The sequence below is a fragment of the Varanus komodoensis genome, unplaced genomic scaffold (genome assembly GCF_004798865.1).
Source record: "Varanus komodoensis strain SLA01 unplaced genomic scaffold, ASM479886v1 scaffold109, whole genome shotgun sequence".
Taxonomy (NCBI): domain Eukaryota; kingdom Metazoa; phylum Chordata; class Lepidosauria; order Squamata; family Varanidae; genus Varanus; species Varanus komodoensis.
Window position 1 is genome coordinate 389,801 of NW_025335313.1, and position 16,504 is coordinate 406,304.

General features: G+C 46.4%; 2 protein-coding genes across 3 annotated transcripts in view; one reads left to right on the forward strand and one right to left on the reverse strand.

Moving 5' to 3' along the window:
* The first annotated feature begins 486 nt into the window (after window positions 1-486).
* CTRL (chymotrypsin like) lies at window positions 487-7,864 on the forward strand. The gene is given in 7 exon segments (XM_044419815.1): window positions 487-854; window positions 1,853-1,932; window positions 3,534-3,615; window positions 5,003-5,094; window positions 5,096-5,207; window positions 5,853-5,960; window positions 7,619-7,864. Coding segments are annotated over 7 exon segments (783 nt in total). The 5' UTR covers window positions 487-707; the 3' UTR covers window positions 7,781-7,864.
* A 779-nt stretch (window positions 7,865-8,643) lies between these two features.
* Window positions 8,644-16,504, reverse strand: part of PSKH1 (protein serine kinase H1) — a 41,139-nt gene continuing 33,278 nt past the window's right edge. For both annotated transcript variants that reach the window (XM_044419817.1, XM_044419816.1), the window contains one exon: window positions 8,644-15,739. In XM_044419817.1, coding sequence (XP_044275752.1) covers window positions 15,422-15,739 — 318 coding nt within the window. In that variant the 3' untranslated portion in view covers window positions 8,644-15,421. The remainder of the gene's footprint in view (window positions 15,740-16,504) is intronic.

The window sequence follows — 16,504 nt, forward strand, 5'->3', positions numbered from 1 at the left end:
GCGCTTGCCCACAAAACAAGGCTAAATTTGGCCTGCTGGTATTATCAGCTCAAGGTCTGCAGGTGCCAGCTTGCTCATGGTACAGCTGCTGTGGTGATATAAAATAGGCAGCCCTGAGCAATCTGAATTTCCCAGGGGATACAACTGAACCAACTGAAATGGCTTTTTTGTGGGTAGCTTCTGTCTACGTAGCCCTGCTTGGCGTTGTCTCTGGTGAGTAGTACCAGCATATGCATTGCAAGCTCAGGGATGCCTGGTCCTTGGTGGAGCCTTCTGAACTTCCTGCCCGCTCTTGGTTCATGAGTGATGGAGCACGGAGCCGGCAGGAAGCTGCTGTTTCCTTCCTTCAGCACACACAAGACAGCCAGCAAAACAGGCTCCCGGGGCTTCCTGCCCAGTGCACCTGGTTACAGGAGAGAGGAGCAGACCGCAAAAGCAAGAGAATTTCCTCCGAGGGTCTCCTGTCCCCTTTCTTTTTACACACACGTGTGTGCAGGTGCCCACACAGCGCTGGCTTTCCTGTCTCTTTCCAGACAACCCCACAGCCGCAAGCAGGAACTGCAGTTTTCCCCACTCCACTCCAACTGCACGCACACATGTAGGACATTTATAGGCAAATCAACTCATTACTGCAAGTATCAGTTTTGCCACCGCTGCCGCCGCCACCAAAATCACACTGAGCTGGGCTTGGAGCACAGCAAGCAAGGATGCTGCAGTCCAATCTTACCAGTGGCCGCTTGTTGCTTCCTAGGCTGCGGGTCCCATCAATTAAGCCAAATGTAAGGGACGCAGAGAGAATTGTCAACGGAGAGAATGCAACACCAGGCTTGTGGCCTTGGCAAGTATCACTGCAGGTAAGGCCGTGTCCGCTTTGGCTGTGGAGTGGGGTGCCTCGGAGAAGGAAGGACGAGCTCTGACAGTTGCGGCATAGTGACTCCTCAGGAGAGCTAGGTTTGATCAGGTTGCCACTCCTTTCTTTCAGCACAGATTTAATCAATTTAATCACCAAGAATTAAATCTGCATATATGTTCACCTGCTAAGTATGGAGAATTGTTCACCATGGAGGACTTTCAGATGACAGATACTGGGGGTAGGGAGAGCTAATTTATTTAGCTGAGTTAACTGAGTGAATGAAAGAATGAACAAATGTCCCATTTTTCTATTCACCAGGGTGGCCTACCATGTTAAAAGACCAACCAATCACACACACACACACACACACACACACACACACACACACACACACCACTGAGTTTAAAGTTGTTGAGAGCTCTGGACATGATGCCATCCACACCCCATCCCTCCCACTGGCATTGTCACAAGCCGCTATTTCTCCTTATCCTCCTGTTGTCCTTTGTACATCTCGTCATTTTAGAAGCAGCTGTTAATCACTGACTGCAGAAGGAGCCAAGAAGAAATAACCTGGAGGTGTTTGCTTGAACAAAGCCATCTTGAAAGAGAGGAGAGATGAGCCACATTCTGGCATGGGGAGCTTTTGGAGCCACTGATCTGGTGAACAGAGATGGCACAACATGGTGTTGCTGTTCTGCTCAGTCCCCAGACAGGATTGGGGTGAAAGTGAGGGGAGCCGGGGGCCGGGGATAAGTTCTCCACCCAGTAGTGCCTTTGGGCAATTCTGGACAAGGACTGCATGGTCATGCACATTACTTCCCTTCCTTCAAAATGTGCCAACCCAACCCAACTCAACCGCCTTTCAGGGCCCACCAGCACTTCTGTGAAGTGGGCTTCTGCCCCAAAGTCCTACCTTGATGCTACCAGAGCTAGAGACGAGTGCCTCTGTTATCTCACTGTTTACTCCAGATGAGCCTCCACTATTTCCTGCTTTTCCAGACTAGCTCCAATCACCATTTCTGTGGCGGTTCCCTGATAAATGCAAACTGGGTTATTACTGCTGCCCACTGTAATGTAAGGTAAGAAAAGCTCGGTTTTCTTGGTGGCATATTATGGGTTAAGAGGAGGGCCTTTTCAACAGGCTAAGGCAGAACTATTGGTGAATCCAAGCAGCAGATCAGATGATTTGCTCCCCTCTGCTTCTCACTCAACCATGAAGCTCCATCTCTCAGCCAAAGCCATTTCACGATTCTTGTGGGAAGAAAATTGCAGTGGAAGAGGGCACCGAGTGGTAACCATGTGCACCGTTCTGACTTTAAAGGAACGGTGAAACAAATGTAGTAAATATATAATAATACCAGTCTCAATGCAAACCCAACTGGAACTTTTCAATTTGTTTCAACTAGAAGCAGATTCTTATATATGAGGGGTATCCAGAAAGTAATGAGAATATTTTTAAAATTGTTTTATCAAAAAATTTTACAACTGAACATTGTCTCCTTCAAAGTATGCACCTTGTGAGTGTACACAATGCTTCCAGTGATTTTTCCATTCTTCATAGCATCCCTGGAAGTCTTCAAGTGGGTAGATGATTGCAGATGATAGCAGTTTCTCCATGAGCTTTCCTCACCATTTCCGAAGTTTTTGATGTACTTTTACCCAATTTCACACAATTTTATCATGTACCGCTGTTCCAAACTCACATGCATTTTTCCTAATATGAGGAACTTGAACAGGGTGTCAGAAAAAAGGAGGTCTCAACTCTGACAGGGCTGGAATGAACCTGATCAGTGTTCTAATGTATACTTGGCACCCACCCCAAGTGACCTTGGGCAGCTTCTCCCTTCACAGAGCCCTTCTCGAGCGTAGGGACTTTTCTCATTACTTTCTGGACACACCTCGTAAAGTATATTTATTTATTTTCTGACTCATTGTTTGCTACATCAGCCCAAAGTCCCTCTGAGCAAATCACAATTTGTAAAACACACAATAACAATAAAACAGCAATTATAAATACAATATACAAAGCACTTGAGCCAGGGAAGAACCTGACAGTGATCCCTGCTTCCCACCTCCCTCTCTCTTTTGTACTTCATGACACTTTCCTTGTTTCTTGCATACCTGACTGATCTCGTCCTACTCCTGGCTTCACTGAGGGCTTTTCTACATGAAGGATTTATTGTGCACTCTTCATTCCCCATTCATGGTCATTTACAGATTCTTTAGATAACAATGTGGTCCTTCAGTTTTGTTTTCGTGTCTAAAAAGCACTTTTGGCAAGTTTCTTTTCCCCAGAGAAGGGAAAATGTGGCATTTAATTGTAAAAGTGACAGAAAACATCTTTTCCACTTGTGTGCTTGTACCATTCTGCAATGCCACAGCACCATCTAAAGGGTAGATAGTGGAAAAGCAGGAAATGTTAATCCTGTAGTTCTCCAATCTTAATTCTGTGACAAAAAAACTCCCAAAGTAGATATAGCTGATTAGAAATACCCATCTCTCTTCTGTCCAGCTATAAGAGTGTGAGACTAATAGGTGGCATTAAACAAATTTAATACATAAATAAGCACATAGATTACAAATCTACATGAAGTTATTGCGTATCAAAACTTTTGTATATTGCATACAAAAGGAGTGTGTAGAGCAACAGCAGTGGTCTGAGCATTTTCCTTTCCTCCAGCCCTGAGTACCATTTTGCTATTCTGGGAGAGTTTGACAGAAGCTCTGGAGCAGAACCAGTCCAGAGGAGATCCATTGCCAAGGTGTTATATTGTGCCATGTAGTGCCAGGAGTCCTATGTTTGGAAGCATCTACTATTCTATGATTCACATTTGGACTCAAACATTCACATTTGAATGTAGCCATTTTTATTATTATTTATATCCCACCTCTTTCCTTCTTCTGGGAAACCCAAGCTGGCTTACATAGCTCCATTTTATCCCCACAAGAACAACTCTAGGAGGTAGATTAAACTGTGACTGGCCCAAAACCACCCAGAGAACTGTATGGCGAAGTGGAAACACAGATCTCATAGGTTTCTGGTCCAACATTCTGAACACCGCACAATGCTAGCTTTCCGTCTGAAGCATTCATTTTCCAAATCTTCCAAATCTGGTTATGTCATGGTAGACGTTGAGCTGATCCAGTGGGCTGATCCTTTGACTTGGAGAGGGTGGTAGCTCCCGAAACGGAGCACTCCTAGGTGTGGCAATGCCACTGGAAGCCCAGGTGGACTCCCTGGCTGGAGCACCTCCTCCCTGGACTGCCCCCTACACCAGAGAGAAACTGGGCAACTGCAGAGCTCACCTTCCCTGAAGGCGGAAGTGGAGCCGGCTGGAGCCAGGGGTCAGACTAGATGGCCCAGGAGGCCCCTTCTGACTCACCCTGCGTCTATGTTTCTCGATATATTATCCAACACAGCTCACTTATGCAGCCCCTGGGATCTTAGAGCTCCATACCGTGAACCGTGGAGGGAAAACCTTCCATCCATTCATTCTAAGAAAGAGGTGGACATATTCTGTGTTCTCTAATTTCTTTTCTGCTTCTCTCTCTGCTACCTAATTTGCAGGCTTGCCAATCTACGCCATCCCAGTCCATCTCGTTGCATGAGCTGGCACCACTGTGAGCATCTCAACTTCCTTCATGCCTCCCACATTCCTAGGGATGCCCTTTAATAGCTTCAGCTGGTATGCCAACTACAGCCCTGGGAAGGGCCTCAAAGAACATCCCTTCATAAGGGCTTGGATCAGGTGGGCAGAAGTAGACTTCCAACGTCTGATGGTTCAACAATAGCTCAACAAAAAGATTCCCCTGCCTGGCTAAATTTGATTGCTAAAACCAAGGAAGCTTAGTGGAAAAAAAGAAATATATTTATGAAAGGGCATGTGTGATGCCAGTTCTGGGACAGGAAATGAATAAATGCCTGTGCTGAGCATGGTTCAGAAACACCTTGTTCGACATTTGTGTCTGCTTTTCAGAACCACAACTTTGCATCTGGCTCCAAATGGTGAGCCTTGGGATTCCACACGTGGCTTGGGATTGTTTCTGTAGGATTCAATAGCTCTTATGAGCATCCCATGGGGAGAAACAGAGGGAAACCTGTGAGATCTTGCAGCATGTACATCTCTCCCTCTTACTTTTGTTTTCCAGGCCATCACTCATCCCTACTGGGACTCTAGAACCATGAATAATGACATCACCCTGTTGAAACTGTCCTCTCCTGTCCAATTAAATTCCCATGTATCCCATCTGCTTAGCTTCTCCCACGGAGACTTTGCCCTCGGGGCTGAAGTGCATTACCACTGGTTGGGGACAGACCAGTAGCACAGGTACATGGACTGCTGAGGTAAGGCAGGCTGGAAAAAGGAAAAGTAGCCTAGAGGGATGGTTCAAAGTCTGCACTGTAGGACAGCCAGGTACAACTAAGGACAGAGCTCCTCCACCTTGAATAGTTGTGCAGATGATGAGAGTCCAACAGGTACAACCTCTATAGAACTTAAAGCTGCAGAAGCCCTGGTGTTTGTCACTACTGGCCATCCCAGTGCACAGTGAATGCAGGGACAAAGCAGAAAGTTTATCAGAAAGACGTTGCAAGTTAAGCTACAGGTTGGAAGAGCAGGGATACTTATTTTCCCAGTTCAATTGAGACTGGGGGCTCCAATGTCAGTGGGGCACCATATCCACCCTGCATTTCAGTCTGATCTTTGAGGGAACTATCCAGAGGACCAAGCCTCAGCACCATGGATAGCTCCTTTAGGAGCTAAGACTAAAGCCTGGAGTGGATACTTCACCCCCCTGGCGTTGGGGCCACCAGCCTCCACAGCTTCTTGCCAATAAGCATCCTCCAGGCGTGGCTGTAGGGCTGAAGAAGCAAAGAGTGTGGCGGGGAGGGGAAGAGAGCGCAACTGAGCGTGAGTGGGTGGTCCCTCTTTCTTCACTGAGTCTGATTCTGGGGGGTTTGCTTCTCTCCCCAGCAACCGGCTCAGCAATCAGGCTGTAGCAAGTGGCCGTACCCTTGGTGACCGTGAACCAATGCCAGCAGTACTGGGGCATCCAAATCACCAGTTCCATAACCTGTGCTGGGGCTGTGGGCGCCTGCTCCTGCCAGGCAAGCATGCATGCACCTGGCACAGCAGAGCCAGGGTAGAGAGGGATGTACTTTTTGGGAACTTTCATTCTTTTGAAGAAGGGGGCACACATCAGAACATTTCCTCTTTTTAAGCCACATGGCCCTTTTGCACAGTCTGTTCACAGGCACATGACAGATACAAAAGCCCACAAGCAAAACCCTGGAGATGCAGATCCCTGTTAAAGGTGAGATGAGGGCACAGGAAATCCTATGTTGCAAGGTAGCTTCTCACACTGTTTCTTGCAGCTGGACTAAGTTCAGGAGAAGTGTCCATGCAGCTGAGCCATGCAGCTGAGCTAAGGTCTGTCTTAGTCTCCCTTCCCAGCAAATATTTCGCCCTTGTGGAGCCCAGCACTCACGGTGACCCAATTTCACAGATTGCATGCAGAAAAAGAGGACAGAAAGAAATCACTTTGGACAGTAGTGGGATCCCCTATTAGAGGCCTAACAGCTATGCACCCACCCCCAGGAAATGTCAGGTCTGGGAGCCCCACCCACTCCCCACAAAAAGAACTCCATTAGATGAGGCCAGAGACTCATCTAATCCCATACTCCACCACCTGGAACAGCCAGCTGGAGGCCTCTGGGAAACCGACAAGCCCTGAGACAACCTCTTCAACATTGTTGTCCAGTATGATGCCGAATGACCAGAGTATCATGGATCCTTATATAACCTAAGCAGCAACCCTCATGTACAAGGCAGCACTATAAATAGGGCAGAAGGAAGCTGCAATAGCTGCAGAAGCACAAAAATTCTTTCAGGAAAAAAGCCCTTACCCGAGGGAGACTGAAAACTGAAATCGAATGTGTCCCATGGCTGTGGGTGCTGAATGCTGACTGCTTTTTGAAAGAGAAAAGCAGAAAAATGAGCCAGAGGGTCAACGGAAGGGAGTATCCTGGAAGGAGGTATTGGGTGCTTGGCAGGAATGCGGAAAAGGGACACGTACCCTACAACATTTTGTTAGAATTTTCATTTGTCATGGCTAATAGCCACTGATAATCCATGAATCTGTCCAATCCTCCTGCAAAGCCATCTAAACTGGCAGCCATCACGTTGATGACACAAGCGTGTGGAGGGGTGAGAAACAGGAGTCTGGCTGGCTGCCTGGCAAGTCAGGTCTGTAAATATCCTCCTTCGCATGTATGGCAGTTTGGGTTGGGCCTCCTGGAAGGCCTTATGCAATGTGCCCCCAAATGCTGCAAACCAGGTGGGCCTGACCATGGCTCATTTTAAGCGCTACATGTATACAGTGCTTTTCCTAAACACACAGAGTAGTACTGGGATTACCTGATCCCCGTAATCTCCTGCAAGGAAAGCCAGGCCCATTACCTATCTATTACACATTAGTGGAGGACTGAAACAGTCACCTGGTGGTTCCTGGCCGAGGGCAAGTTGCAGGGCATCTCTCTCCACGGCTCATGCTCTTAAAACGAGTGCAGGCAACTTGTGGCCCTCCACCTGATTTGGCCTGCACCTCCCATCAGTCCCTGTCGGCAAAACTCATGGTAAAGGGTCATGGGTGAAAACAGGTGGCGGTCCCTGTGTTGCCTGCCTGTATCAAACGGCTCAAGGTACCAAAGCACTCACTGGGGAGCCATTCAGGTTTGTAAGAGCGACCTCTTTTGTGCCTCTTTAGGGAGATTCTGGTGGCCCTCTTGTGTGCCAGAAAGGCTCAGTATGGAACTTGATTGGGATTGTCTCCTGGGGCACCAGCAACTGCAGCGTCTGGGCTCCAGCTGTCTACACCCGTGTCTCTCAGTTCCGCAACTGGATAGAGCAAGTGGTAGCTTGTAACTGATACTGCCCCAAAGCAGAAGTTCTGCTGCCAGGCCTCTTTCCATGTAGGAAAAGCATCAAAGGACATTTGCACAACAGAGGTAACAGGTGCATCTTTCAATATAAATCAAATAAAGGTTCTCCTTGCAAACCTCATTCATCTTACTCACCAGTTCAGGATTCCAGTACAAATGTTCATATGGACATGTTCTGAACCTACAGCAATTCCAGCTGCTTCTTTGCAAACCAAAGAAATCAAGGAATGGACTTCTAGGTTGTCTGCAGTCTCCACAGGTCACAGCAGGACCTTCTACCAGTCTATGCTTGGCTAACTCTCAAGTGGCCTTCCCAGGATGTTCCCAAACAACATTTCCTAGTGCTAACACTTAAAGACGCTGAGCAAGTAGTCTGCCCTTCCTCCTCTCAATGTTTTTAATTTTTTTCCTGGTAAGACACATGGCAGAAGAAGTGGTAAAAATTATAAGTGGACTACCCAATGAAGGCAGTAATATCTGGAGTGCCCATAAAATTCTGTGAACCAGCCAAGGCAACTGTATAGTAAAAGCCTTGTCTTGAAGCATCCCCAGTAAGTAAAAATACACATGGAACAAATTCATCTTATCCAAGTCACTTTGCGACCTGGGCAAGATCTGGGCAGTATCCCATCCTGTGCTTTCTTAGTATGTCACAAGAGTAAGACGAAGAAGTATTAAGCTTCCTGAGCCTCCATAAAACTGCACAGGAGCTACTGCCGCTTCCAATATGGAGACATAGAAACAGAGCGAGTCAGAAGGGGCCTCCCAGGCCCCCTCTCACATGCACACTGCATCTATTAAAGCAAACACCACCACCCAGTCAGCCAAAAGAAGTCCACCAAACACTGCATGAGGATCAACATTTTACTGAATAAACAGGATATATTTACACACTGAAAAACTGAATATACAAAATAAATAATTCTATACACTAATTTCAACATTACAGGTTAATTGTCATGTATCAAATCACACTCTAGAAAAGTAGAGATTCCATAGTGTAAAAAAAGGCAGCAGAAGTTTAAAAAATATCACAGACATGAGTACTTGAGACAAAAAGAAACAGCCCACTGTTTCATTGAGAAGACGGGCAAGGCTTGGAACAATCCTTTTGGCTATTCAGATGTACTGGGAGAGAAAAGGGTCTGGGAAAGCCAGAAAAAGTTGCTCAAGGCCTGCAGTGCAGACTTTCCAAGAGGGACTGAAGGGTCAAGACAAAAACATTCACAGGACACGGGAGAAGGTAAGGCAGACAGGAGGTTAAAAGGGAGTGGCATCCCACAGTCCGCAAGCCACCATGAGTGCATAATCCTCAGAAATCCCCTGTAACTCTTCAGAGAGCAACAGTGTGCCTTTTTCATTTTAAGCAGCAGTTATCTAGCTGCATTCCAGAGAACCCCTTTGACTGCTTATCAGGCACCCCTGGGGGAGAAAACAAGCAATGGGGAATGGGTTTCCCTAAAAGACAACTTAGTACCACTGATAACCCCAATCCATGCACAGCCCACAGCAGGTGTGTTCTAGGGCACTCTCATTTTGTGCCAGATAAATGCGCAACAGGCCAGATTAGTAGTGTTTGCTCACAGTGTGCCCACCGACAAGCTCCCAAATCTCCTGCAATCTGCTGCAGTTCCTCGAGATGCATGAAGTTCATTTGCACACAAGCTGATTTGGAAAGAGACTCTGTAAACCTGAAACCATGGAGTTAAAGCACGCCACTCAGCCTTCCACTTTGGTGTGCTGGAGCAGCTGAAACAAAGATAAGGCAGAAGGAAAACAGAACGGTGGGAAAGCAGTGGCATGACGGATCTTCACCATGGGGGCTTGTCCATGTGGCAAGCAAGATGCCCTAGACACAGGACCTTTTGTCAATTAATGCACTTCACATTTTTGCAATGTCTTTTCTGAGTGACAAATATTAGCAATGGGATCCAAAGAGCAGCTTTAGAGATGCCTAATGGCTCAAATGGGAGAGATTTTTTAACATTGTATTGGGGTTTTCCTTTGAACACTGGGCCCTTGTGCCTTATCAAGCTCCTTCTAACACCCTTCAAAACCAGTTTGCAGCATAACTGGGGGGGAAAGGGGAGGCAGTTGCAGAAGAAACATACATGGATGAAGAGTGTGCATTACTAGTGATGCAAGTTCTTTTGGTCTTAATCTAGGAATTCCAAGGGAAGTGACCTTATTTGGTTTAAAGAAGGCATGTGTTAACAGGAGTAAAATCTGTACAGCCTATGTGGCACAGGCAACTTTCAAAATTATGGCAAAAGTTTACGCAGCTGACTACCATTTGCAACCCCTCTCCCATCTTTTTCTGGTGCTCTGCTGTTTGCAGAATGCTAGTGAGAAATCCTCAGAAGCCCATCTTAGCTGCTTTATTAATAGTGGGGTTTCACAAGATGCTCAACACATTCTGCTCGACTGCGATCAAGAGAACACATTTTCAGCCTTCGGTTTAGTATGTGTCAGAAAGAAGGGAAACCAGCGTCAGCCAGAATGCATCTCTACCCGCTGCACCATGATCAGCCACAGAGGCTTTCACTGATAGCAGTTTTAGCTTATTCACAGACTTTGCTGACTGAGGGCTAAACTACAGCCTTTGGCAGACACAGGCTCTCTGCTGAACCCCTCGTGTCACTTTTGCCTGCGCCACGTCTCCCAACCTTATCTTGCTCTTCCTCACTGTGAGTGCAACTGAAAGGGACGTGCATGAAGGAATGGAGCAGCTCACAGGGAAGATGGCACCGAACAGGCGTTGGTGCTGCCATCTGCAGTTTGGCCCTCAAGGAGTGGGGGCCCTGTATCTGGAAGAAGCCCTCTTCACAGTGTGGGAGGAAGCCTGAGCTGCAGCCACAATTCATATCCCTGCAGCAATTCCAGATGCATCTGAAGAAAGTGGCCACAGCCAAATCTCTTCAGCTGAAAACACACTGTCAGCGGAGCGGACGTGGTAACTAAAGCAATGGCTGCATGTGAACTGCTGGCTCCATAGCATTAATGGAAGAAAGAAATGAACCAGGGTGGGGACGGCAGGGGTATCTGAAGTTTCAGGACACACAGTTTTGTGTAAATTGTGCTTTCTGGGGCTTACTCTGTTACACATAGTGCTGCCAGCCTAAGCTGGTACCAGCACAGGGATCCGTGTATTTTCCACATGGCTTACCCAGTCTCAGGCATCCTCAATAGCTAGGGCCAAAAAAGCCATTCATAAACAAACCAAGGGGCAGGGGCCTCCCCTTCCAACTGTGGAGTCCAATACTGTACAACTAAACCTCTCCCCCAAAACTCAGTGGGTGGTCAGGAAAAGCCTTCAGTGCACAACAAGGAGAGGAATTCTGAGGAAAAGGGAAGTGGAGGCCTAGAATGTCTACAGAAATGCTTATATAAGCCTAAGGAATTCTTGGATCACAGAGCATCAGTGAACATGAGGCTAGGGCGGAGGAACCCAGTCCAGGCGGGAACTTCCAACTGCAACTCAAAATAGCAGCCCCTTGGCTAGGAAACGATAAATATGAGGGCTCCCTGGAATGGGCCATCTCAGAGTTTACTCAGGGGGAAACAGGAAGACAAGTGACCTCTTCACTCATCTGTAAAAACAGGCTTGGACTCATGGAGGAAAAGCTTCAAGAAATACTGCCCTCAACATTAGAGTACTCAACAGAAGTCAAGACACTAATTTGAATAGCACCCTAGTCCAGTCTGCCCTCGTTTAAGTTGCCCTAAGGTCCCTGGTCCCAAAGGAATAGATTTTCCTAACTCTGCTGGCTGGAATGAAAGTACAATGACACTGCAAAGCACTGTGCAAGAAGAGGACTTTTGAAAATGTCGGAAAGTGACCTGGATATTTGCTGATCCTCATCCACAAACCGTGGAACAGACACTTGCAATGACACAGCCATGATATCCCCCACTCCATTATCAGTTATGTCACTGGAATCCCCTCATATTAGGAAAATTAACACATAACCTATTGTCCTCATCCCATTTTCCAGTGAACAGATGGATTTCATACCACAAAAAATGAGTTTTCTGGGGGTTTTCTTTTCACACAGTATTGCTAAGTTCCAATATATTTACATTTACTTTTTCAAAAGAGAAGGAAGGGGCTCTGCGAGGCAGGGACTGATCGCCAAATTCAGAGAGGACTTGGTACACAAATGTAGTCATCGTAACATGTGTCGAAGTAAATACAGACAACAGAACAGCTTGGCAGCCTTGTGCTGGCATGAATGCAGAACAGGAGAGAAGAAAGTATGTGCCAGGCACTGTGCTGACCCCAGAGGTGACAGAAGAATGAGGCTATAAGGTTATTTTTCTTGACTTAGAAATGCTTTTTTAAAGCATTCTAATTTTTCACAATTTTTATTTCATTAGAGCTTGCTAGCATGTACAGGTTGCCATCCCACATAAAGCAAATTCCTGTACACTTAGGTAAGAATGACCTTTGCAGACAATAGTACAGGTCTAACAGGGTGAGCCACCTCCAAACTGGTGTCCTGCCCCGAATAGGCAACAAAAATAGGAAGAAATGGGAAAAAGAGACTTCTTCATTGTACCTCAATATCTTCCACAGTAAAATACACACCACAAAAGTTAATTAGAAGAACTACACAGTCTCAGCACACAGTCTCATACTTTCTAGCCACACTACCAGGTGCATCTAACTGCAAACTAATCTTCACTGAAGCACCTGGGTCAGATGATCAAAGCAGTCCAGAATGACTTACTAAAGCTATGGCGGGCTGTGATGTGGTCCAGCCATGATTTGCATATTCAACATCCAGCTGCAGCTTGTCAAGCTGGGAACTGTAGTTTATGTGAAAGTTAAACAACCTTCATATAGCTCAAAAAGAGCCCATGGGTTATCCAAGGGTTGTTTAACCCTTACATAATCAACATGTCCTTGGGTTCACACATGACAAGCTGTATTTAGGCACAGAATATTCCAGATGGCTGCCACCTAAGCCTCAGCCCACTTTGTCTTAAAAACACTGTGGTGTGTGCCAGCAGTGGGCTGTTGTGGTTGTACAGAACAGGTTGTTGCACTGTATGAAGTAAAGCATCAATAAAAGCCAGATCACTTGCAAGAGAACAAGAGTATCCTGAACCACTAGATGTCACTCTGGCCTGAGAAATCATTTACTGGAGAAATGCAGAGATAAACCAATCCCACTGTAGCAAAACTAGATTGAACCTTCCTAAGTGCATAAGCCCCACGGTCCATTTACCTTGACTATGACTCAGGAAGGTGAGGGCAGAATTAGATCCTTGCTAATGAGCAGCCCCAAGTGACAGCCAGCAGAGCAGCTCCCCCACCCTCTCCCTCTCCCTCTGTGTGTGTGTGTGTGTAGCAGAAGGTACTCAAGTGTGCAAGAGGAGTAACCCACTGCAGTAGCATTGCTTGCAGACACCTCCAGCACCCTGGTTCCTGACACTTCTGGCTGAGTCACTGTTCATCATAACAGAAGCAGGTTTTGTCTATGCTAAGGATACTGTCCAAAATGATACTGCCCTCTGCCTACTATGCCTGACAGGAATGACCTTAAGCCAATTTCGGGTGACTCTGCTTAGCAAAAACAAGTTGCACCACCATAGGATGGAATAGGTGTTTTTTCTGAAATAGAGCTCTTGAAAAGGTCCTGTTCCAATCAAAAATAGCACAAGGAAAGTGACTGAAGCTCACGCATTCCACTTGCTGACTTCCTCGTAGCAAGGAACACACATCTCACAGAGCCTTTAGAAGGCCTATTGAGTGAGCTTTGCTTCAAGCTGGGAGACAATGGTTTGGCCTGGTCTGGAGAATGTGGAAATAAAATATCATTGCCTTTTTTAAATCCACTCTCATCCCTCTGTAAATATGCCCTGAAAATGGGAAAAACTAGCACATCAGAAAAATAATTTTCTAGCTTGCTCCTTGAACTACTAGTTTTTAACATGCATGGAGATATTTTTCCACAGAGGAACATTCCAAAAGCAATCTCCCATCTGCTGCCTGAACTGAGAGTCAATCAGACCTTTTCAAGGCTAAGGCAACACATTCTGCTACATATTCAGACCTGACCAAGTTGAAGACAGACGGAATAACTCCTTCCCCTGCTCATGTTGGCTAGCAACTTTGGAGATTTGCTGCTGTAATATGCAGCAAATTTTTTCACTGTGACCATCGGGATCGTTTCATGTTGATTCAAGAGGCAGCTCCGGCACTGAGCTACCTCATTTGCTCTCTGCCTCTTTGCTTGCAGAACACTAAAACCAGAAAAAGTGGGTTAATCCATGGGGGGTGGGGTACACTGTAGATTATCTTTGGGTCCCGTTAAGCTACCGTAATTTTATGATTCTAAGCTGCACTGTCTGCACCCCACTGTGCCATCTGCAGAGGAAGGCATTGCTGTTGTCAGAACCCACTAAAGCTTTTAACTCAGACCTTTATGGCGACCTGTAACTTTGATGTCGCTGCTGGGGTGGGAGGTGCTCTGATATGTGCATAGGATGCTGGAAGAGAGAAGAAAGCTGCCCGTGGTTTTCTCGGTTGCTTTCAATGTTGCATTACTGAGTCACACACCGGAGCTTCGGCTGAGTCAGAACAATGACTGGGTTGGCTATAATTCATCCCAGCATTAAATGGAAAGATATAATGGAAACCAAGACAATACTCCAAAATACGTGGGAGAAAAGGAGGGGGGACAAAGTCGAGCCCAGCCCATTTCCAGCAAGGCTATGTGATTAAGGCACAACCCTTTCTCAGGTTTAAGAAGCAAGTGGAGGGAAAGAGGGAGAAGAGCACTAGCAGTGATAATCTCTGATTTCTTGCACCAGAACCAATGTAGAATTTGGTCCTCATTTTACAGCAATATGGATGGAAGGCAGTTGTTTTAGTGAAAATTGTGACTCTGAGAAACAAAGGCTGCAAAATGAGCCTCCAGAGAGATGCACACAGTGCTCCACACATACAGGGGGCTTTCAGATCTCCCCATTCCAGCCCCTTATGCCCCCCCAAAACCACTTCTAATGTTATCAGAAGCTCTGGAGTAATGTTTGATACAGTGTGAGAAGCTGCAGCCACAAGAGAAACTTAGCCATCCCTCTGTATTCTCTTGGAGAAGTGCTTTGGGCACATCCAGATGTCCTTTGATCCTGATTTTAAATCAAGGAGACACCTTTTGAAAGTCCTCCCCCTTAAAGAGAGTGCAACCCTATATGTGTCTACTCAGAAGTCAGTCCCAAGGAGTCTGATAGTGATTTCTCCCAGGTGAGTGGGTAGAAGATTGTATTCCAGATGACCAGACCCTGTAGCAACAAGGATGATTTTTTGTTAACTTGAAGTCAATAAATAGATAGGAACAGTAAAGATTCCAGGCTGGGTAAGAATCTTCTCTTCCGTGTGGCTCCAGTATGTCAGGCAACGAAACAGACTTTTCCAATTCCCCATCTTGGGACAGATACTGTTAACTGACCCTACCTGGGTGAAGTGTCCCAAAAGCTGCATCTCCTTCAAGACAAGAAGAAGGTTGGTCTTTGAGATAAAAAAGAGGGCAAGTGGAGCCCAAGCCCCTCTTAATAGACACAGTGCAGAACATGTCCTGACGATGGAAGAAGAATGGACTGGTCTGAATGTTGCTGAATTGTCAGCCATTGCACTGCTGTTGATAACGCAAGTTCAACTCTCGTAACTCCCGTTCTCGTACTCGCCGGGACTTGTTGGATTTGGTGGAGCGGCTAGAACGGGTAGACTGAGCTGATTTGGTGCTTTGGCAACGAGACGATGCCCTCTTGAGCAGGTTCTGAGAGATAGAGCGATGCAAGTTCTTCATGGAAGAAGAAGCAGCCATGCTGACCACCCAGGGGTGCTTTAAGGCTTGAAGTGCTGTCATGCGGTCACTAGGATCCACTGTGAGCAGGCGGTCAATGAAATCCTTAGCAAGATTGGACACGCTGGGCCATGGCTGAAAATTATAGAGAAAAAAGGAGCAGGGAAAAAAGCATCATTATAACACTGGCAATAAATATTCAACCATCACTGAATTAAGAGGGAATACTGAGAGAGCTAACTTGTTTGTTTTAAAGCATGCCCAAGGTACCTGCTCCAAGAAGGAACCACATCATTAATTATTCTTTCATCTGTACTTTTCCAAAGCAGCATGGGAAGAAGCCACAGATGCGGCTCAAATTTGACTTACATGGCTGAAAGCAACTAGATTGCCTAAACTCCTCCCAGAAAGCAGTATTGTCAACTGCAGGAGAAAGTATCTGATTCTGTCAGTATCTTGGCTGGGGAGGGAAGAATTAAACCTCCCCTTCATGCATGTTGCCATTCCAATGGAACTCTCTCTATCCCCCACAAACACCAAGAAGCAAAAAGTGTAGGTCCTTCTGATGTGGAAGCATGCAGCACCAAGAGTGTAACAGGTAGTTAGGCCTTGAAGCCTCTTCCCATACAGAATTCATCGGTAAGCTATTCACACACATGCACAAACACTACATCACATATGCTAAAGCACCAATCAGCAGTGCTGGCTGGGCATCATGGGAATTCTAGTGGTGACATAGCTATAGAGCCCCCGTTTGAAAAGGACGGTCAACAGGATTTGAGAGCTGATCTTCCTGCTGTGATGACTATGCCTTTTCCATCTTTCTACGGCCAGGGCCAGGGGTGTTTTTAGGTCTGGGGACTGGAATGCCACCTTGGACCAAGTCAATGAGGCAGATAA